General features: G+C 35.8%; 2 protein-coding genes across 11 annotated transcripts in view; one reads left to right on the top strand and one right to left on the bottom strand.

The window, feature by feature from the left end:
* Positions 1-6,031, bottom strand: part of LOC121424645 (kinesin-like protein KIF20A) — a 43,536-nt gene extending 37,505 nt beyond the window's left edge. For 3 of the 10 annotated variants that reach the window (XM_041620370.1, XM_041620369.1, XM_041620367.1), the window contains exons 1-4: positions 5,881-6,029; positions 1,847-2,109; positions 1,035-1,293; positions 202-410 (exon numbers count right to left, since the gene is read on the bottom strand). In XM_041620370.1, the coding sequence (XP_041476304.1) occupies positions 202-410; positions 1,035-1,293; positions 1,847-2,083 (705 nt within the window). In that variant the 5' untranslated portion in view covers positions 2,084-2,109; positions 5,881-6,029. Of the gene's footprint in view, positions 1-201; positions 411-1,034; positions 1,294-1,846; positions 2,110-5,880 lie in introns of all 10 variants that reach the window. The other 7 variants (XM_041620373.1, XM_041620374.1, XM_041620377.1 and 4 more) reach the window with 4 other exon arrangements.
* A 60-nt stretch (positions 6,032-6,091) lies between these two features.
* On the top strand, positions 6,092-24,017 carry LOC121424647 (ribonuclease P protein subunit p30-like). Its single transcript, XM_041620378.1, is given in 10 exon segments — positions 6,092-6,230; positions 14,791-14,849; positions 15,600-15,650; positions 16,086-16,160; positions 17,361-17,516; positions 17,832-17,936; positions 17,939-17,980; positions 18,706-18,743; positions 20,141-20,220; positions 22,630-24,017. Coding segments are annotated over 10 exon segments (960 nt in total). The 3' UTR covers positions 22,845-24,017.
* Positions 24,018-25,827: the final 1,810 nt, after the last annotated feature.

A 25,827-nucleotide genomic window follows, 5' to 3' on the forward strand; every position in this document is an offset into this window, starting at 1 on the left:
AATTTCATGAAAATAACTGCAAGCTATTAACTAGATTACATAGTAAACTAGGGACAGGGAGGTGGGACAGGGTGGTCAAATTAACCTTTAACAAACAAACTGAGAAATTTCCCTCAGCCAATAACCTGCATGAATTTCTGCAGCTTTTAACAGTTGTCTGCAAAATCTCTGACATTTTGCTTGATGAAAACGACCCGTTACCTGATCTCCTGCTCCAGTGGAAGGGATACTGCCCAAAGCAAGCACTTTTGATTTGACATCTTCTTCCTTCTTCTGCTGCCTTTCAGAGAGTTTTACTACATCGCAGAAGTAGCGAGGCTTCACTCTGTTTGATAGGTACTGGCGATCTTCAATGCTGTTGAAGATGACGTCCAAGGAGCGGGGTAAAATCCCACCATCTTGTGGAACACCTGGTTACATTGAAATAAAGTGAAGATGTAAAATATTCCATCTCTTTCCCTGTTTGAAACTGTGTCCCTTTGCCTATTTTCCGGTTTCTTACATTCCCCACCCCCACCCCCATAATCATGAATTTAATGTACAAATCTTACTTGGTTACTTTTTACATATTTCAGCTAATTGTAGCAATACACAACTTTTTTTTTACATCATTTTACTTTTATTGTAAATTGTATGTTTTTACTTACCACTTTAGCTTTAAGATTCCTTCACATGAACTTGCTTATTTATTTATGCCGATGTTTTTATGTAAATGAACTGTTATAATTGTTATGTTATGATATGTGCATTGTCACAGGGCCCCAATGGAGACGATCACATTGTTTAATGAGCTTCCTAGAAATAAACCAATCTCTGTTCTCATCATTCACCCTGTTTTATAATTTCTGTTGTTGACAATTCACTTTGATGTGAGTTAACTTGCAAGAGTTCACAGACATTATGCACGGCTCATAAAGCAAATCATACACTAATTTCAGCAATGCAATAATTAATGACATAGAGACTCTTCAAATGAGAATAACAATAATATAAATTGTGCATGACCAGATTGGTCAACTCAAAAGCAACCCAACCTTGGATGGTATATGTCTTTCCAGCATTGGTTACACCATAGGTGAAGAGCAGGCAGTTGTGGCCATCGATGAAGTCTTTGACGGTTGCAAGCATGGTCTCATCAAAGAACGTCTTCTGACTGGTATCTTCATTGAAGATCTTGGAGAAGGTGAACTTGTGGTTCATCTCTCCAAAGCCGCGCTGGCTGCTCTTAAAGGCAAAACTGTTCTTGGGAGCCCTCATCAGAAGAGTGGTGTTGTTTTCCTGGTCCATGCATTCCTGAAAAAAAAAAACGATGTATACACAAGTCAATTGGGAAATTAGAACCTTATTCTTAAACTAAAGGCAATTTATACAGAGGGTGGTGGTCTCTTGGAGATTGCAGGGAAAGTGGTAAAACTTTATGTTCCCTACATTACAGGTCTGAGGTATATGGCAGAACAACCTTCTTAAGTGTTAAAAAAATATATTGAGAGCCCAATCAGATTCACAAATACATTCATGTACCAAGTCTAATTCTGGTTCATCTATTGGATCTGCATGTGTAAAGCGGAGTCGGTGCAAACGAACACACAAATTCTTGAATGTTTTTCTCAGGACCATATTTAATTTGTCAGAATAGAAATAAAAACACACCAAAAGAATGAATAAATAAATGAAAAATCTAGATTGGTTTTATCTAATTGAATATTTTTTAATTTGCGTGTGATATTCCAATTAGAGCAAGTTCTCTTAGTTATAGCAAGAAGGAAAACAGTATGCATGCACTACCAAAAAACATGTTGCCAGCAACCACCTGTACAGCTGGTGGAGGCCTGAAAGTGTACTGTACCTGGGACTCGCCTCCTTCAACCTCAGCATTAGTGAAAGGCCTCACTCTCAAATAAACCTTCATCGGTTCCCTATTGTGAGCGACGCTAACCCTGGCAATCTTCATGGGCGTGGCCGACGTGAATTCTGTGAAGAGGTCCTTTTTGATGCTCTCCTGGAAGGCTAGCAGATCTTCCTCCTCTTCAACTACATCCTCCTCAGTGTCTGAGAAGTTACTGGAGGCTGGGAAATCACTCATGTTGCCGCTAATGTCCGTCCCTGCTTCTTTTTTTTAAATTGAAAGTTAAAAAAGAAGGATACACCTGCATGTTAAATTGCATGGAGGTGGCATTTATATTTGTTGAAACTGAATTCAAGCAGTGATATAAATTTAGGCCTTGAAGCCTTAGAGCTATTCTGAAAGAATAAATTGTGACAAAAACAATGCATAAAATCAAAATACAACATTTTCAACATCATTTTACATGCACATCACTCTTCTTCTTCGCTGTAAGTACAGGGGCTTGTTGCAGAGAGAGAGTTGCAATCAAACGCAACACTAAAAATCATGCACAACTTGATTTTCAACCAATCAACAGCGCACATTTTGGACTTGCGATTGATTTTTAGACTTGCCTTTAAACGCAACTCTTTCTGCAACAGACCCCTGGGGAGCGTTTCATCAATAAATTCATCCGACAAGTTGTCAGATCTGACATCTTTCCATGATTTTGATTGGCTGACAGGCATTGTTACTATGGTAACCGTCGGATAACATGGGACTTGTCGGATAAAACATCCAACAAGTCCTTTCATGAAACGCCCCCCTGGTCTGGTGTTTTCTACTCATGTGCAGGTGTCTGTAGTTTATGTACAGTGTCTCGATAAAAAAAGTTATAAAATAATATGTGCAGGCTACAACTCAGTTATTTCTCCCATCTGTTCATTCTCTCTCTCTAGCCGCTGAAGAATGCAAGCAAGCCGTAGAACAGGGGCGGTATTCTGAGGTCTTTTTTAGAATATTTTATTTTATCTCTTAACCCTATCTAGGCCGGGGGGGGGGGGCCTCTGAGGCCCCCCCCTCAACGAATCGCGCGATATTTTAGTCGTGCGAAATTTTTTGACCGCGCCGCTCGCTGACTTTTTACTTTCAAGTCTTGCGCAACTTTTGAGACCAATTTTCCGTCACCTGGGTACGTGGTTCCGAAATTACGCAACATTATGTAAGTGCATGTCAGACCGAAAATTGCTCAAAAACGTGTTTTCGTGTACAAAGTCAATGCAAATTGTGTTTTCAACCAAAATTCATAAATGTATGATTATTTTTAGTTTTTCTGGTCTAAATGTATTCATTTTATGCTTTTTATGATCACAGAAGAGTCCCCAACAAATTTCATTGAAAAAACAATGAAAAACAAAAGGTCAAAAAACAAAGAAATACATAAGAAATTGCAAAAAACAATATAATACATAAGAAAATGATTTGATATCACAATTTCTTTCATGTACACTTGCTAAGGACACCACAAAGAGTTTCTATACCAAAAATTAGTACATTTGGAGCTTTATTTAGGGAGTTAAAGGGAAAAGTATGATTTCGCATACTAATTACGCATAAATTAGCATAATCACTGAATAGCGATTCACGTGAAATAAATTACTATACAATCTTGTAGATTATGTCCCAGGCAACCCGCGTGCCAATTTTGGGCGCGATCGCGCGATCGACGGTCAAGATCTTGGGGGGGGCCTGGGAGGCCCCGCCCCCCCCCCCCCCCCCCGGCCATAGGAACTCCCAAAATACCCCGGCCTAGATAGGGTTAAAATGAAATTGGTATACTGAGATGACATTTTCTCTCAGATAAAATTTAAAATTTTATCTTGTGTATCTATGATGATACGCAACAGAGCAGTGGCTGCGTAGACATACATGTACCCATTGCGTATCTGGCCTTTGCAACCCGGATGATGTGCTTGCGCCTTCGTTTCTTGAAGAAAAAATGAAATAAACTTAAAAGAGGGTAGGGGCTATTTTATCTCCGTGACATTGATTTTGTCAATATTTCTAGGTGAATTAACTCCAAATGTTGGCATGAAAATTAAGAAAAGCTATATATTCATTGAGAACAACATCTTAAAGTTATTCTAGTACAATCAGGAAGCATTTCATAAGACTTTTCTAGACTAATATTGTCTCTGAAATGATGCTTGAAAAGATGTGATATAGGCTTTGAAAAAAGATGAGAGTATTGCCATTTTTGTTAAAAAGAAATCTCTGTAAAGACGTGCAAGCGTATTGAAGTCAATAAATTGACGCAATCTCATTCCTTCGTCAAACCTTCTAGTAGAATGGATTTCCATTGGTTGAGTGATATGAGAGAGCTATAAAAGCGTGTTTCTAATTGGATATTGATTGAAAATAGGTGTGTCTTACAGAGATATAATGAAGATAAATTGTTCTCAGAATACCAATTCGGAGAGATTTTAAGGGTATTTTATCTCACTGATTTTTAATGGAGATAAAATATTTTATTATTATCTGAGATAAAATGGATCTCAGAATACCACCCCAGGAAATGAGAAGCATTATTATTAATAGAAAAATATTTAAGTTCAGCTGGACTGTCCATAAATTTTAATTCAGAGCTGCCAACCTGAGCAAGAACATTTCAGTATTTTTGGTGAGATTAGTATTTTCACAGGAACATACATGTAGGACTGGACAACACATATTAACACTGAAACTTACGAAAACAGTATTTTTCATGAAAGTATGAAACCATCAGTATTCTTCTCTATTTTCAGTACTAAATATGGTAAATCAGTACTAGTGACTACTTGGCAGCTGTGTTAATTCAGTACTCAATTCAACTCTTCCAAATTCATTGAGCCCCGAAAAATACTAATTCTAAATCCAGGCCAGACAGCCTAACAATTAACCAAGCCAGTTTGCATTCTTTTACCTTTCACTTCTACATTTAAATGTGCCAACTTGACCCAGAAAGTTGACTACTGAAATTTACACATTTTTTTAACAGTGCAAGTCTCCAAGATTAAGAAAGAAGGCAAACAACATGAACAAACTCTTTTTTAGTATAGTGAGTGATTGTATAACCGACGGGCCTTGTATTACCGAACGCGCGCATCATATGCGTCAGAAAATAATCAAATACGCTCAAACCTTTGCAACTTCCTTCCAAAGGGAACTTAAATAGAAAAATGATGAAAAATTATCAAAAACACAATTTCGAAGTCTTTATATCCTCAAAACAATAAAATATGGTCAAAATAGCTCATGAGTGACTTTGTTGTTTTCCCAACTTTTCCCATAGAAAACACACGTTCGGTAATACGATACCTTTTCAAGTGACCAAAATATTTCACTTGCGAAGAGGGGTCCGATTGGAAGCTGATGTCGTAAAAATAAAAAACAATTTCGGCAAAATTTCTGCATATTTATATTTTGTAGGTATTCGTGTATTTATGGTGAAAGTTTGGTGAATTTTATTGGAATAATGTGTTTGATATGATCAAATTCATGAAAAGTGTTCGGTAATAAATACGATCCACTACCATACCATCCATGACCATGTTTACCAAATTATAAACAAATCTCTATTTTCCACCCCGCTATATTTCCACTATTATTTCTCTTGTATTTTCTATGAGCTAGCTATCAAAATAGTTACACTTTTGAAATGGAATCAGACATACACACAAATTCATCACACTAAAAACCTCGCACAAAAGCATTGCACAAAGAGTGGCCAATTGAAATACAAGCTGAAGTAAATTATTATACACACAACTAAATCGTTAATATCATGGTTCCTTGATACACATATTCATATAGCACACGAACGAAATCACCATCGCATTCTGTACAAGTGTAAGGACTAAGGTGTACACTCGCAAATAGTTTCACACAGCATCCCAGGCGAAAATAAATCTGCCACAAACATAAAAACGGTATAACCAGAAACTACACTTCACTCACCGCACACTATTTGACTAAATTACAATGCCTTACTTTAGTGTTAAGATGAACAGGCTTACCATATAAGATGATATAAACTAATGACTTGTCTTGGACTTGGCGATTCTTCGAATTTGACGGGTTCGAGCGCTCGCGGAGTACCTTATCCAATCAAAACACCGGGTTGTCATTAATTGCGGCGATGAGTAACGGGCAAAGTGATTGGTCGATCGCCTTGGCCTTCGACGCAATGTAAGAATATTGTAACATAAACACTATTCACCCACGTGCATGACGTGTACATGTATGGTATATGGTCTATGGAAGTCGAATTCAATCGAAAACATGACGCAATTTTTTGACCTAAATTTGATAGATAATCGGTTTGACGAGAAGAGAAAACAAAGAGCAATCGCTAGAGCAGCAAGATGTAAGTATTATTATGAAAAATTTTCTCCTGAGGCGCGTGCAGGTTATCCTTCCATCCATCCACTGACTCGGCACGGGGAACTTCCCCGCCGAAAGCGGCGGATCGCGCTCGGCTCGCTCGTGAAGCCGGGCCGCGGGCCGCGCTGGCCTGATGTGATGACAGAAACATTAACAAATTACATTTTGAGTCAAAATCAAATTAGGGATTGCGGCAGGTTCGCGTTTGACACAAAATCTGAAAATGTTCTCAATGCATTCTTTATCATGTCAATCTCTGTAACTGCAACTGCTGTTGGCTGTGCAAAGGACTGCCTCCTAGAAGTTAACCATGACTAAATAACTCGCCCATTTTTAAAATATCACCAATCAAAATGCGCTTAAATTCATGATAGTTTAACCAATAGAAGCGTTTCTGTCAAGAGAATATGGGTGCTGCGTGACACCGTTTCTGACGCATTGCGCGAAATAGGCATGCAATGACTTATTTTTAGACATGCACAAAGAAAGAAAGTAAAGAAATATTAAAGTAAATTAAAGCAGGTACAGATAAAGAATATAGCAGGAAGAAAGAAAGTAAGAAGCCAGAAAATGGTCAGAATGAAGCAGAAATAAAAAAAATGAAAGGACCAAAACGAAAGAAAGCAAGCAAAAAGAACTTAGAAAATAAAAATTAAAAGAATGAATAAAAGAAATAAAAAGGAGGAGAAATATGATTATCATTGAAGTGAGCAATGAAAAATTGAGGAAAAATTTAAAGTTTTTTTTTTATTAGAAAGAATCTTGAAGGAAAAAAAAACAAAGGACAAAATAAGATTGAAAAGGATAAAATGGAAGGAATAAAGAACCGAAAACAGAAAAAACAAGTGAAAGAAAGTAAGAAAAAGAGAAATGGAAGGAATGAAAATGTAAAAAGTGAAGGAAGAGAGAAAAAAAGGGACGAAACAGAGGAAAGGGGGAGGGGGGCAATTAAAGACTTAGGAAAAAAATAAAGGGAAAATAAACAAGGAAAAAGATGAAGAATAAACAAAGCAAAATAAGAATAAGAAATTAAGAAATTCAAAAGAATAAAACTACAGATGTATATTAAAATGAATGATAGGTCGAAAGACAGAAGGTAAGAAAAAGAAAATATAAAACATACGGGGTACAAAATAAAGACGTGGGTATAGAGATCAGAAAATCATTTCGATATTCACTTTATTCAGCTTTTAACTCCAATAGTCTTCAGACTTCACAAATACTGAGTTCACAGACAACTACAAGTACAAGGTTGAAGAGCATGAAGAGTCAACTGCCAGGTTGCTTTATAGCATGGTACATCCTGTCTACTCTCTCAATAATACATGTATCAATGGTCCTGTTCAGGGGCCTGTTGCATGAAATGGTCTTTCGTAGAACCGTTCTACGTAAGAACGAGATATCGCTCAACTGTTTCACAAAGCCGATTTGGGCGATACGAAGAATGGTCCTTGGAAAGACACCTCCAGACATGTCCTATGTAGGCATGATCTTCTTTGCACACCGCCCGCCACCGTCGGCAATGAGAGAAAATGCGGTTACGGCAAGCCACACTGACATATCACATTTAAACATATTTTTTAGGGGGTTGATGCGTTTTCCCGGGTGCGTTTTATCTGGGATGGCACCAAGTTATTTTTTTACATGGGGGTTAGTTGTCATCACTTTTCAGGTCGACAAGACGACCAAAACGGAAGTCATTTCAACTTCTCTGAGGGTAATGTAAGCCCAAATATTTTCAAAATATGTTTTCTTTTATTCTCCCTATACGTCCTATCCCCACCCCTTTTCTATTAAAGAAATAAATAAACTCGAACTATGAAATGGGCTGCACTCCCTCTCTGACTCCTTATGCTTTCTCAATATAGATAATTAAACAACATGAAAACAAATTTCTTAAAAAGTAATTATGTAAGTAAAAAACGTGTTTATAACATTCAGCAAAAAAAGACACAAAGATGTTATACATGCTAAATCATTTATTTTTATTCATTTTCATTATAATTATTTTTTTTGATGAGCTTGATTATAATCAATGAAAATTAATTCTTGAATGGATTTGGGATAACTTGAGATGTAACAAAACAAAGATCTGCAGAAATAGCTAATTGAATTTAAGATACAGATTAGGCCCATATCTTACGAATCCATCACAATCATATAAATGAAGATAAGTTCACAAAGAAAAGATGAAAAGTCCATACGAAGAGGCGCATTTCAAATCGCAGGGTAGGCTCCAAAAGAATCATGTTTGTCATATATATTTTGTATATTCTTAAAATTTAAATTAATTCAGTGATCAACTTTAAATATGACCAACGTTTATGATCGTTGTGATTTTTAGCATTATTTCCGGTTAACGGTATTTTTTCCATTGCGGATTACACAGCTTTTTCTATCTTATGTTTTAATTATTATTGCATAGCACTACTTTATTCACTTGGCCATGTTTGCAGCAATGTTCATATTTTCCTTGTCTTTGGATACTCATCATGCAACTGAGGTATGTTTATGCTCTAAACACTCACATTTGTATTTCTTGCGTTATATCTAACAAATGAAATAAATAAATTACATATTTCACACGCAGCCTCTCATATTTTCCTTTTTAGTCTCATACAATCAGACACTGTTGATTTTGTTTACACCATTCAAACCCTATTTTTACCTCAACAAATAACATATTAACGCATAATTTGCAAAATTGTCATCATATATAAGTATTCTATAAAATATAGAATATTGAACTACTAAAATGTCTAAATTACTAAGTTACATCAATTTTTATATCGGGCAAGGGTCTCTTTCGTTGAAATATCAATGAAAGGTGTCTTTAAAAGGACACCGTGTTCTAAATAAGGGAAATAATGAAAATTTAGATTTTATTCAGTTATGTTTGTGAATCTTTAAAGTCTTTTCTCTTTTTACCTCAAGTAAGCTCCATACATCAATTCTACAATCAGTTATAAATAAAACATCATTTGATCTCTTTTTATTGAAATAAATGATTTTAAGAAAACTCGTCATTCCGAAATAAAAGGTACAGGTGACGATGAAGACTAAATATTTCTCCGATACTATCGATATAAAACGATGTTGCGGACTTGGAAGACAAAATTGCCTTCGTGAAACGGAAAGCGCTGATTTGTCGCCAATCTTCCTATCTTGGAAGAATGGTCCTAGGACGTTCCTACGTATCGCTCATCTTGTCATGCAACAGGCCCCAGGACATGCCCTAAGAACCAAACCAAATAAGCACCTTGCCTGGTGCAGGCATACAATACAGGGTGACCTGTAACTTTCTATCATTCACTTCAGGCTCTATGCCCAAGAGTTTAGCTTGCACCTGTTAGTATTTTACATAACTTTCTTTTATTCATTCAGGCTCTATGCAAGGCAAGAATTAAACTTGCTCTTGTAATTCATATCACTGCAATATACAAAGAAAAAAGTCAGGATAGAAAAAAAGAGAATAATGAAATAAAGGGTGAATGTAAGAAAGGGTGGAAAGAATACTTGTTACTATTACTGCAGTGGCCATCTAAATGTATTTTGAGCAAGAAAAAAGGCAAACTTTGTGAGATGTGATAACCCTCTTGCTATCGTGAATATTATCAGAAATATAAAAGATAAGAACATTTTCAGAATGCAACTTTATTTTGTTCTCATCTTTTTACCAAGCTTTTGTGTGAGGAATAAAAATTAACGCACTGAGCATAGGATGGAAAGCAAGATAAGAACGTTTTCAGAATACCGTCCCCAGAGCCTACCATACCAAGCACTTGTGAGACCTTAGCTAAAATGGAGCTGAGGTATTGAACCTTCACACAACAACCAATGTTGAAATCTGGAAAGGATACAGAAGGCTGAGCACTGCATTCTTCATCAACCAAGATTACTGGAAGAGCACATCTTCACAAATAGCCTCCACCCTCAATCTTGATTTAATCCACTTGCCGTCTTTTTGCACAATCAACAATGCTCTTCAAGATCTATTATGAAATTGTGGATGTTCCACTCCCAATAAACATTACAGCAGCTCCCTTCATAGGCAGATGAGATCATCCTCTTAAGCACAGGGGTCATACGCAATTCGCATTTGCCATTTTGGATTCGGTGGTGAATTAATTGCAAATTTATACGTGTGGCATACTGCGAACCGGCTTCAAATGACGTTTACAAGAAAGGGCAAGGAGTGAGTCTGTGCCCAATATTAAGTTTAGTCAATGTAGAGTACGCTGAACCCTTGCTAAACTGAGGGGTGGTGAATTTGACCCCTCCTCAACAAATTTCGATGCTACGCCACCGCGCAAAATTTTTTTTGACCACGCTGCTCACTCACATTTTACTTTTAAGTGCTGTGCATCTTTTGAGACCAAATTTGCGATTCCCAGGTACGCGGTACCGAAATTATGCGCTATGTCAGTCCCAAAATTGCTCAAAGACGTGATTTCATGTACAAAGTCAATGCAAATTGTTTTTTTCAACCAAAACTCATGAATATATGATCATTTTTTTTGTTGGTTTAGATTGATTTATTTTATGTTCTTTATGATCACAAAAGTGTCCCTGACAAAGTTCATAAAAAACAATAAAAAACAGGTTTGAAAAAAACAAAGAAATACATAAAAAAACAAAAAAACAATAAGATACAAAGGAAATTGATTATTTTTCAACAGTTTGTTTGTTGATTTTTGTCAGAAATGTTAAAATCTATATGTTAAACAAAAATTAGCATTCTACTATATAAATTGAGTTAAAGGCAAAAACATACACAAAAGAAAAATAGTAGGGCAAATTTTATATGCTTATTTGCATAATTAATTAATACAATAATATAAGCAATTGATTTTTGAAAATTTTACTATACAGTCGTGAAATTTACATCTGGCATTACCCACAAGCAAATTTTCACGGAGATAATTCATGGCCAAAATCTGGGGGGGGGGGGGGTCAAATTGACAATCCCCCCCGATATATGTTGCCTGAATTTATAGCCAAGTCAAATAGGATTAATGTCTTTTTTTACATGACATGTTGCCTTTATTAGCGAAAAGTGACACAGCTTACCACTGGTTTTGAGAGCGAGTACTAGTAATTTATCGCCCGACAGTTCGGGTACATGTAGGTGTAGCAGAGGGTAGTGGTAGGCAGGTGTAGTGGAGCCTACACGAACTATTGCCTGAGGTAGAGACATGACAGATGAGATAAGGGTAAACTAATATTACTTATAAACCTCATACTAGGGTCTGTCTGCATAATTAATTAAAAATTACTTTGAATAATTTGGGGTATGAATTTTGACAATGGGAGTTTACGTCATGACAGGGCCGTCGCCAGGGGGGGTGCGGAGGGTGCGAACGCACCCCCCTTCAGAACCAAAAAAAAAAAATTAAAAAAAAAACAAAAACACAAAACAAAACAACAAAACCGGAGGGGGGGTAGGGATATTTGAGGGCTCGGATATTTGAGGGCTCTTTTGAAAAAAAAAAGTTTTTTGTGTTTTTGTGTTTTTTTTTCATAAAAAGCACCCCCCCTAGAAAAAAGCTGGTGACGGCCCTGCATGAGTGACGTGCATGCCAGTACTTTTTCACTGTGATTACGCAATCAAGTCAGCAAAGCTTCCCCACCCTCCCCCTTTGTGCAAAGGGGCTATTCCACGGTTACTCACGTTACATTTGGAGACACCTTGACTCATACTTGGAGCTGTAACTCCATTAATATTGATAGGAACTAAACATCTCCTTATCACAACAAAGTACACAGTCTGACTATCCTTCGTATAAAAACAAAACTTGGGAAATTCTATTATGCTCCTGGCAAATCTTTGGAATGTGTCGGTTACTCACGTTACATGATTTGGACATGCATAAAATGAAAAGTCAACATAAGTGAAAAGTCTCCTCATACAAGGCTTTTATGAAAGTTGATTATATCCATTTAAAAGAAGTATATTAGGGAGACAAACTTTGTATATAATTAAAAAAATAAAGAACACATGGTTTTTACTTGGGGTGCAGATAATATAGTTACTCACGTTACGGTTACTCACGTTACATTTTGTCCATGTATGGTTTACAACACACATGTCATTAAAAATTCAATAATGTGTGTAAAATTCATTGCTAGGAACATCTAAAAGAGATTTTATACCAAAAATTGGAACAATTGGAGCTTTATTAGGGAGTAGGAGGGAAAAGTATGATTTCGCTTACTAATTATGCATAAATTAGCATAATCGCTTAATACCAATTTGCATGAAATAAATTACTATATAGTATTGTAGATTATGTCCAAGACAACCTGCACGCAAATTTTCGGCGTGATCGTGCGGCCAATGGCCGAGATCTCAAGGGGGGCCTGGGAGCCCCCCCCTCCCCCACCCCCCGGGCCATATCAACTCCCAAAATACCCCGGCCTAGATAGGGTTACAGGTAAGGGCATTCAATGTGCTGTTCAAACACTCTTTAAAGTTTGGTTAATCAAAACCAAGTCTTACTAATGCACTCTCGCATTGTGAATACTTCTACTAATATTCAATTTTTTTGTGTGATTGTATGACCACTAATATTTTGATGAACAAAGAGTCGCATCAAAGAGATGTACCCTCATTTTGCTTTAAATTAATCAAAAATAACTTCACAACTCACCATGAGACTTAAAACTTGACATCCCACAGAAAATGTTACCGAACTGAATAATTTTTACTGGTTACTCACATTACATGATGGTTACTCACGTTACAAAGTTACTCACGTTACAGTTTTTCTTCATCAATTTTATAAAAAATTGTACTTTTTAATGATTTTGATAGTCATCACTGTGTCAAAGATTGTTTGAAGGAAGAGAATTTAAAATCCCACCAATTAACTGTGAAGAATTTTTCTCTCAGAAAACAAAGTTAGTTTTTTCGGTTACTCACGTTACATCACCTGAGCAGGTTGCAATATTTATTTTTGAATGAGTACAACAAATTTACTTGAAAAGCGGTTGTGTGTTTTAAGTAATTTGACTCTTCTAAACTTCAGAAATATATAAAGTGGTATGTTGTTGCAACAACAAAATGGTAATAAGGCATATTTCATTTTTCACTATTTTTCTTGTATTTTGGTACACAATGGAAGACACAACTTTTGACCATTTTTTTCCAAAGTATACATATGAAAATAAACTTTTTATTTCTTGTTCCTGAAACTATCATGTATGAAGGACTTAAAGTATTAAAAAATTCAAGAAAATATTGAATTTTAATTTTTAAGCTCATGTCCACCAACCTGTGGAATTGCGCAAATGTTATTTTGTGAGTCCAGAAGTTTGCCTCATTTTTGTCTAAGAGTTCAATGGCTTTTCATTATTAAACATTTCCTCAAAATCATTTATTTGGCACATATTCAAAAAATCCCTTTTTAACACAGAAAAAATGATTACATTTTAATGTTATTGCTAAAGTACATTAGCATCGTGTAGCAACAAGTTATAGAAGTGATTGTTCAAGTTTTGTGAAATTGCTATGGCATTCAACCTTATTCCATTTCTTGGGGGAAGCCCTGGGTGGAGATCTTGAATTAAAGATCGAGCATCCACATTCTCTTCAAAAACCCCAACATCATGACCATCCAGCCCTCTGTGCTATATGTAGCGGGCCAAAAAACAATTTTTCGTTGTGTAAATTGATCTGCCTGTTGTACACGGTTCAATGATGAATGAAATTGTGTGAAATTCATCCATTCATTTGTTGGATCTCTTAACCTATATGCTCACTCTAATTGATAGTTAATTCACTCACCACATGGTCTACTTTCATTTTAATAGTCTAATGCCATTCCGTCCAACATTTTGTCTAATAACCATTTGGTCCAATTGTCACTTCGTCTAATCACCTTTTCGTCTCTGACCATTTCCTCTCATAACCAGTTGATATAATATCCATTTCATTTCCATTCCTTTTGCACAATTAATACTTTAATCCAATTAGACCAAATGGTATTTTTGACTAAATGGCTATTTGACCAGCTGGTTACTAGACGGAATGGCATTAGACTAAAATGAAAGTAGACCACGTGGGGAGTGGACGAACTGATGGTAGACCAAATGATAGTAGACGACTTGGCAATTGGACCAATTGGCATGAGACGAAGAGGAATTAACCAATTGATAGCTTGTTTCATGAAAATAATACCCACTTTTTAAAAGGAAGTTCTTTGTTTCTGCATTTTGCAAGTGAGCTCTTATGATATAAACAAGTTTAAGATGTTGAGTTTCCTCTAGGGTCACCTCCCCAATAAAAAAAGACCCAACATGTTTGGGTGGAGAGTCCGAGCAAATGTCCACACTATGCATTTTCTGCTACAGGGGACATGCATGGGGAACAGTCTGAAAGAATGGGTTGCAAATTAGGTGCCGGTACAATAATGTTTCACCATAATCTTACAAATATCTGGAGATACAGTTTCCTGATGTGGTTATGGACTTGATTTAAGAGCAGTTTGTTTTGCATTCTTTAATTGTTTTTCATTTTGATCATCTCCCCCCCCCCCTTCCAGTGGGATATGAAGTGGTTGCAATTGATCATAGGCAGAAGAAGCTGGATCGCAAATCAAAGGTGAGTTCTGTTCTTGAAATCCAATAATATATCAGACTTAAACTCTACAATTTAATAAAACAATAAACAGCTCTTGTATAGCGCATACATGTATCACATGACTTCTTTTTAATCCTCTGGTATGTAATTCCATTGGTGTCATATGACAAACTGTATGGTTGCATTCATTGCAGTAAAGACACTGTGTATTTCAACTATACAGTGTTTCCCAGCAAAATGACACATTTTCAGGGGTAGGTATCCCAACCATCAAGCACATTCTACATGTATTTCAAATCAAATCCTGGTAGAATCAGTGAATACTCCTGTGTTAATAGTTTGAGTCCACATTCTTAGTGGATCTGTCACACATGGGATTAAAAAAAATTTGATTAAGACTGATGCCTGGCAAAAACGATTTGTACAGAAATTCATGCTTGAATCCGCATCCCCAGCAAAACATGAACGAAGTAGTGCTATCCCTTTCCTGCCAAAGATGTCGTCTCCTGACTAGTTTTTCAGCTCAACTTTATTTTGACATCGAAAAAACGAACTTTCTTGCTCATCTGTAATTGTATAAAAAAGAAGGTAATTTATGTATCATAAAATATCAAAATTAACTTAACTCTGTAGAAAAAGAAAGGAGAAACTCAATTTCCTTTTTGGTGGGGTTACACTGAATAATAGAAGCGGTTGGTTGGCCTTCGACCCCAGTGGTATTCATTTATTTTTTACAATGGTTCTTTTTAAATTCTAAACATCTCTCCGTAGATCCCAAGTGCCCCTGAGAGGTCAAAGCATGTTGAAAGTGACCAGCTAAAGGTAGGTTAATATGAGAATATTGATTCCAGTGATGTATCATATTAAACAAACAATATGAATCAATTAGTTTCTAGTTTCATTTGGGTTTTATGTTTTGTTTTGTTTCTCTTTCACAATATAGGACTTTGAACAAAGTTTTTTTTTTCATTTGACCACAGTGCTCATGAATTTGACTGTTAAAGCTCTTGGACATTTTGGATCTTCAAGTAGCCAAATTTTTATTTTTTTTTAATGAACTGATCATTTAAGTTTATTTATTCATTTATTTATATATTTATACTCACTCACTTCCTTAGTTATTTTTTGGTCTTCAATTCAGGATTGCTCTTTTTTAATTAATGGGAATCGCCTGCTTGATATATGTCATGTACAGACATACCACGGGTCACATTTCAAAGATCCTTTCTCTTTTTCTTGCCCCCAATTTTTAAACAGGCTCAAGGGAAGGAACTGAAGGTCCTCTCGAGATTAACTGTGACCTTAGATGACTCTGCACAAACCATCGTCCTGGTAAGCTGATCAATCCTCATCAGAGATACAATGCAAATAAAATTAATTTGAAATATAACAAATAGAGCTATCAGTTTTCCATGATACACTCTATTAAAGGACAAGTCCACCCAACAAAAATTTGATTTGAATAAAAAGAGGAAAATCCAACAAGAATAACACTGGAAATTTCATCAAAATTGGTCGTAAAATTTGCTTTAATTACACAAAAAATTTATATGCACATCCTGGTTGGCATGCAAATGAGGAGACTGATGACATCATCCACTTACTATTTCTTTTGTATTTTATTATATGAAATATTCTAATTTTCTCATTGTCAAGCGAAACAACAATAATTCCTTCCTGAACATGTGGAATTAGCATTATTTAATATTATAAATATGTCTCAGTCAAGTTGGACCTTTATTGTCAAGTCTATAAAAAATGAAATAATGTCTATTAACAAACAAAAAACAAGAGAACAGTGAGTGAAGGGGATCATCGACTGTCTCATTTGCATGTCACTGGATTTTGCATATCACTGTTTTGTGAAAAATAAGAGAAACATTAGAATGTCATAACTGCCTTATTTTACATCTGATTTTGATGAAATTTTCAGCCCTATGCTAGTTTGATTTTTCGTTATTTATTCAAATCAAACACTTTCTGGGGTGGACTTGACCATTAACCTGCATTGCGTTTTTTAAAATAGCCTGGAGTATGAGTATCTTTGTCGTAGACATAGTCTTCCAAAAAGCAAATGAGACAACCAAATAATTTTCACCTATGATGTAAAGTGATACATGTATACACAGAACGATGCTAGGCCCATTTGGTTATACGGTTCTGAAAATGTGTATGTATAAATTGTGTATTTCCACTTGATATTGTTTTACTTCTGGAAACTTTGTGATGACTATTAGATGGCTGAAATATGTGATCTTTAGCAATAAACCAATAGTTAAAAAGAAATAGTAAGTTAAGTCTATTATTTAGTCAGGTCAAGAATATCCATGTGTTATGGTAAACTTGATCGAAGCTCTGCAGCAGTTTAATAAACCAATTACATGTAACTGAGCCCAGAAAGTGCCAAGTGATAGTGCTATCAGTTTAGATAATCACCCCCCCCCCCTTCCAGGGTAAACTATGGGTCTACCAGTTGATTGGATGTGATGTTTTTAAATGTACACAAATCTTTTCAATAATTCTTTACTTTAGCGGTCTGACAGCACATCAACCTACGATATTCTGGCAGTAGAGCCCACCACTGAGAAGATGTTTCACAAGGCTTGCACAGAGCTTGAGATTGATATCATCTCATGTGATATGACTACAAAGCTGCCTTTCTACTTCAAATATCACTCCATAAAACCAGTAAGTCCATGCAAATGTTTATTTCCAAATCATTGAAAAATTTACATATTAACAAGACATATGTAAGATCATATAAATGCATTTCAAATCATTAAAAATATATTTGAATATAGTAGATAATAAATGCATTCCATAATGCATAATCCATATGAGTACTTAATCTTATAAAGCCTATCTCCCTGAAACCAGTTCAATGGCATAAAGACAGAAAATCAAAGAAACACTGAATAAATAATGGGAATGTATGAATATTGAGACCACATTTTTGCACATACTCTGCCTAATGAACCTTTTTATTTTCTTTCCACTATAAAGGCTCTTGAGAGAGGAGTAAAGTTTGAGATATGTTACTCACCAGCTATTCGAGACACTAGTTTACGAAGATATCTGTTCCATAACGCTTTGGACCTTGTTAGTGTTAGACCAAAGGCAAGAATATTATCTTGAGCGGTGCAGTTGAAAATGTGAGTTCTTGATGTTTTCTTTTTCCTTATATCCATTTCAAGTTCAACCCTACTACAAGTTTATTTGAATAAGAGAAAGTCAAACATGCATACCACTGAAAATTTCATCCAATCAAAAATAAGGAAGATGTGGCATTCTGAAGTTTTATGTGATTTATAAAAAATGAACATGGTTGATATGCAAATGAGAGAATCAATGATGTCACACACTATTTCTTTTGTACTTTTTATATTATGGAATATTATATTTTTATTAAGTAATATGAAGCCCTTGATTAGATTATACAATAAGAGCAAATATAAGAGCAAAACCAACTTTTCAAGGTGCAGTGACCCTGTGGTTTATACATTTATATCATTTAGATACAATGGATTCATTGAGTATGTGACATTATCAGTTCCCCTTAAAGAGACAGTGATTTTCGGTTTAAAAAATTTGTCTTTTCCGTTTATGGAAATCTGTTATTCTGTTTCAACTTGATCAAAAATGGAAATTCTATTTTGTCACTGAAAATGTACACAGCAAAAACCTGAATTCTGTTTTGCAAAAATGAATTCCATGATATTTTACATGAAAGTATAAGAACCAAACAAAATTTCTAATTTATTTACCGGTAAAACAGAAAATCACTGTCCCTACCCTTATTTTAATACTGCCAATGTTGTGAATCTATTTCTTTTGTGAAATATGAATTGTCATAACTTCCTTATCTGTTTGATAATAGGCGATGGAGATACGAGGACCTCATGATGTTGCCAATTTGTATCCTTTAAATTTAATGATCTCTTGAATATATTGATTGATGTGTCAAAAAGAACACACATGACATCTATTCTGAGTATCCAGAATATAATCTGTGATTAGAAACTCATTGTCAGATCATGTTGCATTTTTAATTAGATATTGAAATGAATTGGTAAAGAAAAATACAACCACTAACAAGTGTTCTTTATGTATTTTTCTGTGAAAAATAAAATCTACAATGACACTGTTAGATGTATTTTTTATTCAAAAGGTTAAAATCAGTGAACATCCTGAATCTTCATATAACCTGAATCCTATCTTGAACCTGATTTCTTAGGCGCAAGAACTGAAAAGCTTTTAAAATGAATGCTGTGGGGTATATGAGCAACAATAAAACTGATGAAATATAACACTTCTGAGTTTTGAACCCATTAAGAAGAAACTTGCCTTAGGACACATCAATAATATTCCTTCAGCCAATGCTTTTGAAAAGAGATACATGAGATTATATTGCTTTTTTATTTTTATTACTGCATAAAGGTTGTGTTCCTGTTAAATTGTATGGACTATTATAAAAAGCACCTGAGGTTGGAGGAATATTTATTTCTTTATATCCTTTCAGCACTTTTTTATTCATTATTTCTAGTTAAGGTATCAGGTGCAAAATTGTCATGAAAAGAAGCAAAACTGTATATGTCACTTTTGGATTAAAGCAATCAATATGCCTTTGAAAAAAGAAAATCCCATTTTTTGAGTGAGGGGGGGGGGAGCTCATCATTATTATGTCTGATACTTCCTGGAAATAGTAAAGCCTTTGTAGAAGTTTGAGATGTTTTAGATCAGCAAACAGAAATTCTGTAGCTGTAATTTGTTGTCAGTTTTTTTCATGGTTTCTTATGACCTTTGAGGGGGTGGTTCATAAAGCCTTTTTTTTCTCTACATGTATGTACAACTCAAAGTTGACAATCAATATTGTATGTGGTCTCAAAATATGCAGGAAATTCCAAATGTAATGAAACATTATGTTCACGGATGTGGACATCTGGGCCCCATCTTACAAAGAGTAACGATTGATCCAATCAATCGTAACTATGGAAATCCATCAGTGTCAGAATTTTTTTCTGCAGGAAATTTGAGAAATGTCCTTTATTTATAAAGGAAGGAGATCACACCAAATTGTCAAGAAATCTTGGAAGGTATGGATATACATTCATATGTAGAGAATTTTTTTAGCAAACATGCATTTTATATGTTGGCTTTGCTCGCTTTCCATAGTTGCGATTGATCGGATCAATCACAACTCTTTGTAAGACGAGCCCCTGGCAAAATGTCATGGAGTGTATTCCTCCTGTAGTCTTTTTAGGGCTAAGTTTTGGATGTAATGATTTTATTTCCCTTGACAAATGAATGTTTAGAGGAAACCTGTTTGGATTGAGTGAGGACAAAGCAAAAGCTGCCATCTCTATCAACTGTCATTCAGCACTCGTCCATGCATGTATGTATGACATTTCATACCCTGGCCATCTATGGTTGTCATGTTTTACCAGTTTAAGTGAAAGAGTGTCAGTAGGCATAATCATTTGAACCACCACCATAAAACAATATTCACGAACAAGTTATGGTTCATTTCAAGATTGGAATAAGCATTTTCCAACCTAGTTTTTTCTGCAGGAAATTTGAGAAATGTCCTTTATTTATAAAGGAAGGAGATCACACCAATTTGTCAAGAAATCTTGGAAGGTATGGATATACATTCATATGTAGAGAATTTTTTTAGCAAACATGCATTTTATATGTTGGCTTTGCTCGCTTTCCATAGTTGCGATTGATCGGATCAATCACAACTCTTTGTAAGAAGAGCCCCTGGCAAAATGTCATGGAGTGTATTCCTCCTGTAGTCTTTTTAGGGCTAAGTTTTGGATGTAATGATTTTATTTCCCTTGACAAATGAATGTTTAGAGGAAACCTGTTTGGATTGAGATAAATTCCAGTTTTGGTAACGATCTCAAAATGACTTTTTACAGAATCTAATATAATGACAACCAAAGTGTCTGTTTGTATGAATAGAAATTGTGTAATTGTGTAATTGCTGAGAAATAAGCAAAATATTAAGCGTGGATTCAGTCTCTTCCTTCGGGTCTTTATTCCAGCAATAATAATAAACTGTCCCACTTGTGCCTATCTGTGTTGGCGATCTACAGTGTGATCGTTTTTGTCTCACCTGCATAGCAGAGTGAGACTATAGGTGCCGCTTTTCCGACGGCGGCGGCGTCAACATCAAATCTTAACCTGAGGTTTAGTTTTTGAAATGACATCATAACTTAGAAAGTAAATGGACCTAGTTCATGAAACTTGGCAATAAGGTTAATCAAGTATTACTGAACATCCTATTAGAGTTTCATGTCACATGACCAAGGTCAAAGGTCATTTAGGGTCAATGAACTTAGACCATGTTGGAGGAATCAACATCAAAATCTTAACCTGAGGTTAAGTTTTTGAAATGATGTCATAACTTAGAAAGTATATGGACCTAGTTCATGAAACTTGGACATAAGGTTAATCAAGTATCACTGAACATTTTGCATGAGTTTTATGTCACATGACCAAGGTCAAAGGTCATTTAGGGTCAATGAACTTTGGTCGAATTGGGGATATCTGTTGAATTCCCATCATAACTTTGAAAGTTTATGGATCTGATTCATGAAACTTGGACATAATAGTAATCAAGCATCACTGAACATTTTGTGCAAGTTTGAGGTCTCATGATTAAGGTCAAAGGTCATTTAGGGTCAATGAACTTTGGTCGGATTGGGGGTATCTGTTGAATTACCATCATAACTTTGAAAGTTTATGGATCTGATTCATGAAACTTGGACATTAGAGTAATCAAGTATCACTGAACATTCTGTGCGCATTTCAGGTCACATGACCAAGGTCAAAGGTCAATGAACATTGGCCGAATTGGGTGTATCTGTTGAATTACCATCATAACTTTGAAAGTTTATGGATCTAATTCATGAAACTTGGACATAAGAGTAATCAAGTATCACTGAACATCCTTTGCGAGTTTCAGGTCACATGATCAAGGTCAAAGGTCATGTAAGGTCAATGAACTTTGGCCATGTTGGGGTTTTTTGTTGAATAACCATTATATCTCTGTAAGTTTATTGGTCTAGTTCATAAAAAGTGGAAATAATAGTAACCATGTATCACTGAACATCTTGTGCGAGTTAGAGTAGTTTTCAAAGTCAGCACTGATGCTATATATTGAACTGCGTGATGCAGGTGAGACAGCCAGAGGCATTCCACTTGTTCAGCTTAGATCTTATGATTTCCCAAAGTTCAGTTTATGTAACTGTACCAGATCTAGATTCTCGATGATATTCTGGCAATTAAGCCCGGTTTTACAGACTTTCTCATGAAATTAGTGTTTACTGCAACTACTGGCATTTCTCTTTAAATAGCAAGTTTGGTTTTTAAAAACATATATTCGATTGGCACTTTGCTTAAACAGATAGTGATATAATGTTTGAAATTTCAAATTTTGCATCACGGGGGCTGGGGGGGGGGGGGCAGTCTTCCTTTCTTGCCAATATAGAATTTATAAACTTGATTGATTTCTTTTAGAAATACAATATTTATGATTGATATTTGTTTTACTCCACATTTACGATGGAATACATGAATGATCTGCCTAAAATCTTGTTATAAGTCCTGGGAATTGTTTTCTTTTGATACCCTCTGTTATAATTAAAGTTCATCATGGAACTGTATCATGGTTATTCTTTTCGAAAAATATTATGAAATAGGAAATGAGAAGATGAATTATTTTTATGATTACTTTTCAAATTAATTATTCATTTATTCATTTCATACGTTTAATGTACTCTAATCATTATTTCAGTTACCAGGAATTGCACAGTGAGGTCTGCGATGTCTGTGCAGAAAGTAACAGAATTAGCTCCCAGTGAACTTTGGAAGGTGAAGGCTAGCCTGGAAGCCAGTGGTTTATCGGTGGAGCAGCTCAGAGAGATGGAGGCAAAGGCTGCCAAAAAGCCTGTGAGCCAGGAAAGAACTCCTGGGGAGGAGCCTAAAGAGAAGAGACAGAAGCAGAGGTGACATTCCTTTATAGATGCACTTCATAGACTTGAATTTCTAGCTTTTACTTGTGAAAGCTTATTGAAATAGCGAAAGCAGAGTGCAGTATGATCTGGTTGCAGATTCATAACCCAATCTGAGTAAATCTACACCTAGCCTAATCCAATGTCAGAGACGGTAACGTTCACCTTGCATCAGACGAGTCGGGACATGTTCATGGCCAGATATAATTCCAGGGGTATGTTTCACAAAGGTTCAAGCCTCATTATAAAAGATCACACTTAAGTTCCCTTTGCGTGTTGCATGTTGTATGTAATGCATCACTTCATTTAGTCAGACATAATTCTTTTGTGAAACACTCCCTGGAACCCGAGAGTAGAAAGTTATATTGGAATCTGAATGTGTTTGATGGATGTAGAGGTCTCACTCTAAAGAAATTGAGCCAAACCACAAAGTGCTGTATCATTGTCATGCGAGAGGCAGACTGATTTTCAATCAGAAAATACAAATATATAGTGAGTGGGGGGGGGGGGGCAACGTGGCTTTAGATTTTTCATAAGCCCTCAATACTGAGTACATGTGCATACATATTTTAATTATTCGTGATGTAGACAAGATAAGACAAGTCTTACATTGCTACTCTTAAATCGATTACTAATAAACTGTAAGGTAAAATGTATTCGGAAAGTAAGTAAACTTCATCCATTTATGTGGTCAATTTTATGAAATAAGAGGATCCAAAACTTACATAAAAAATGTAATTCTAACCTTCATTAATCCAATATGCAATCGATCTGCTCTTGCCGAGACTAATTTCAATGCACTAGAATCGGCCAGAAAGCTTTATGCAATAATCTGGATTTCAGATTTAAATCGCATGATAAACTATATTTCATACTTTTCAGAAGTACACTTTCATCTAAAGTAATGATATTTGTCAGATGAGACTTTACTGGCATATCTTTGTATTCGAGGTAGATCAATTGACACTGTATTCATCAATGTTAGATCAATATTTGATATACTCCCAGTGCAGAGAAGTTTTGACAGTTTAAAACTGCATGATGGAAAACAAAAATGTGTGGTAAGGTGCCCTTAGTCTGTGCAGTGCCCCTTGATTGCTCATACTCATATCCGAGCGATTCTGATTAAAGAAGACCTGCAACAACCACAAAACTTACATCTGCTATACATTGATGTTCATTGTAATATCTCCTTAAAAATGTTGGATTAATATTGGATTCCAGACTTTCATTGACAGGCCTGAGTCGCAGATCGGATCGCAAGGTGTGTGGTGTCGAGGCTTATGACTGCCTTGCGATTCATCTCCCCTCAGTCGCAAGCCAGTCGCAGACCAGTCGGGTCGTAAGCTGTGCGGTGGCCCTAAGGCGTCTGGCTATACATGGAAAGTCCGGGGTTCGATCCCGGCCGCGGCACCTATGCCCTTGAGCATGGCATTTAATCTACAACTCGCTTTTATCCCGCTTTAAAATAAATGGAAATGCTATATGCATTAATGAATATTAAAAAATCTATATACATGTATATTGAATCATGTAATGCAGGCGAGACTACCATAGGCGCTCCACTTGTCAATAATAATGATACTGAAGATAGATACCTGTTGTGGTAATGATCTCAAAATGAGTTCGAAAAGAATCCAATAAAATGACCAACCAAGTGTTTGTACATGTATGTATAAATAAAAAAATTGTGCAAATTGGCTCCGGAAAAAATGGGTAATTGTTGAGAAATGAGTAAAATTGCACAAAATTCCATAAAATGTTGGGCAAGCAATGATACACTGTCCCACATATGCCTTTGTATTAGTTATCAGAATAATCGGTTTTCAACTAAGATTTGATGACTTCACAAAGATGAGTTGATTTCAATGTACGGGATAAAGATCTATGATAATTAACCTTGCTTTTAAAAGCTTTCTCATAAAATAATTGTTTGCTGCAAATTTTGCTCTCTTAGTTTTAACTTTAATAAACCAGCTTAGTATTATACAATTAATGCACATTTATGAGTGTGTTATGACGATGCAGCACACTCGAGGGTATTTACAATTATGCGAAAGCAAGAGGCGCTTGCGCCGAGTGCTTTTGCATAATATTGTGAATGCCCGAGAGTTGCTCGCATCGTCACCAACATCACAAATCTTAAAATGTGCATTAATTGTTTTATAAAACGGGTCGGCAAAATGATTTTTTTTCATGGAAATCTTGTTCCAATCCCTCCAACTTGTGTACGATCGCACAGACAAGGAGATCACAAGACTGTCAATTATGACATCACAGGCGTATCTACTATGCGCGCCTAAGTAAGCGCGTCAAAATCCTTGCCAGCCTCTTTTACTGAAGGCGTATCAGTTTTTACGTGCTATTGGAACTAATGCTGCACAAAAAATGCACAGTGCTGCACGAAAAATGCACGACTGGAAGGTTGCGCATAATTAAAGCATGAACACGTGACTTGAATACGCACTCACCATTGGCTACATCCTTGAACCCGTTTTATAAAAGTACATATCACATTACCATGTCCTATGCGTTTCCAAAACACTTGATAGTATAACTATTACCCTAGAGCTTTTGAGTCTGCATCCTTTTTACAGCATACGTATCCATGGAATGAATCGTGCCAGATCCCTATTGGCCTCACCTGGGTTGAGTGCAGCACATTGTGGATAAATCCCTAACTGAGGGAAACTAACACAGTGACTGGGATTCATACTCTCAACCTTTTGATTTGGACTGTTTCACAAAGAAAGATCTAGTTCAAACCAGTCTGGTTCTAACCAAGTTCTGCCTTGAAATGTGCCTTGTAATAAGAAAATATCAATCCTCTGTTATTCCCTTCTTGCTAGAAGGAGACTAAATTTGTACCATCCCCTTTATTTTATTTATGAATTTATCTATTGCAAAGCTTTACCCAATCTTTCACAATTTCATGGAACCATCTATTGGATATTTTATCCCACAAAGTCTTCTTTATCTAG

The sequence above is a fragment of the Lytechinus variegatus genome, chromosome 12, assembly GCF_018143015.1.
Source record: "Lytechinus variegatus isolate NC3 chromosome 12, Lvar_3.0, whole genome shotgun sequence".
Taxonomy (NCBI): Eukaryota; Metazoa; Echinodermata; class Echinoidea; order Temnopleuroida; family Toxopneustidae; genus Lytechinus; species Lytechinus variegatus.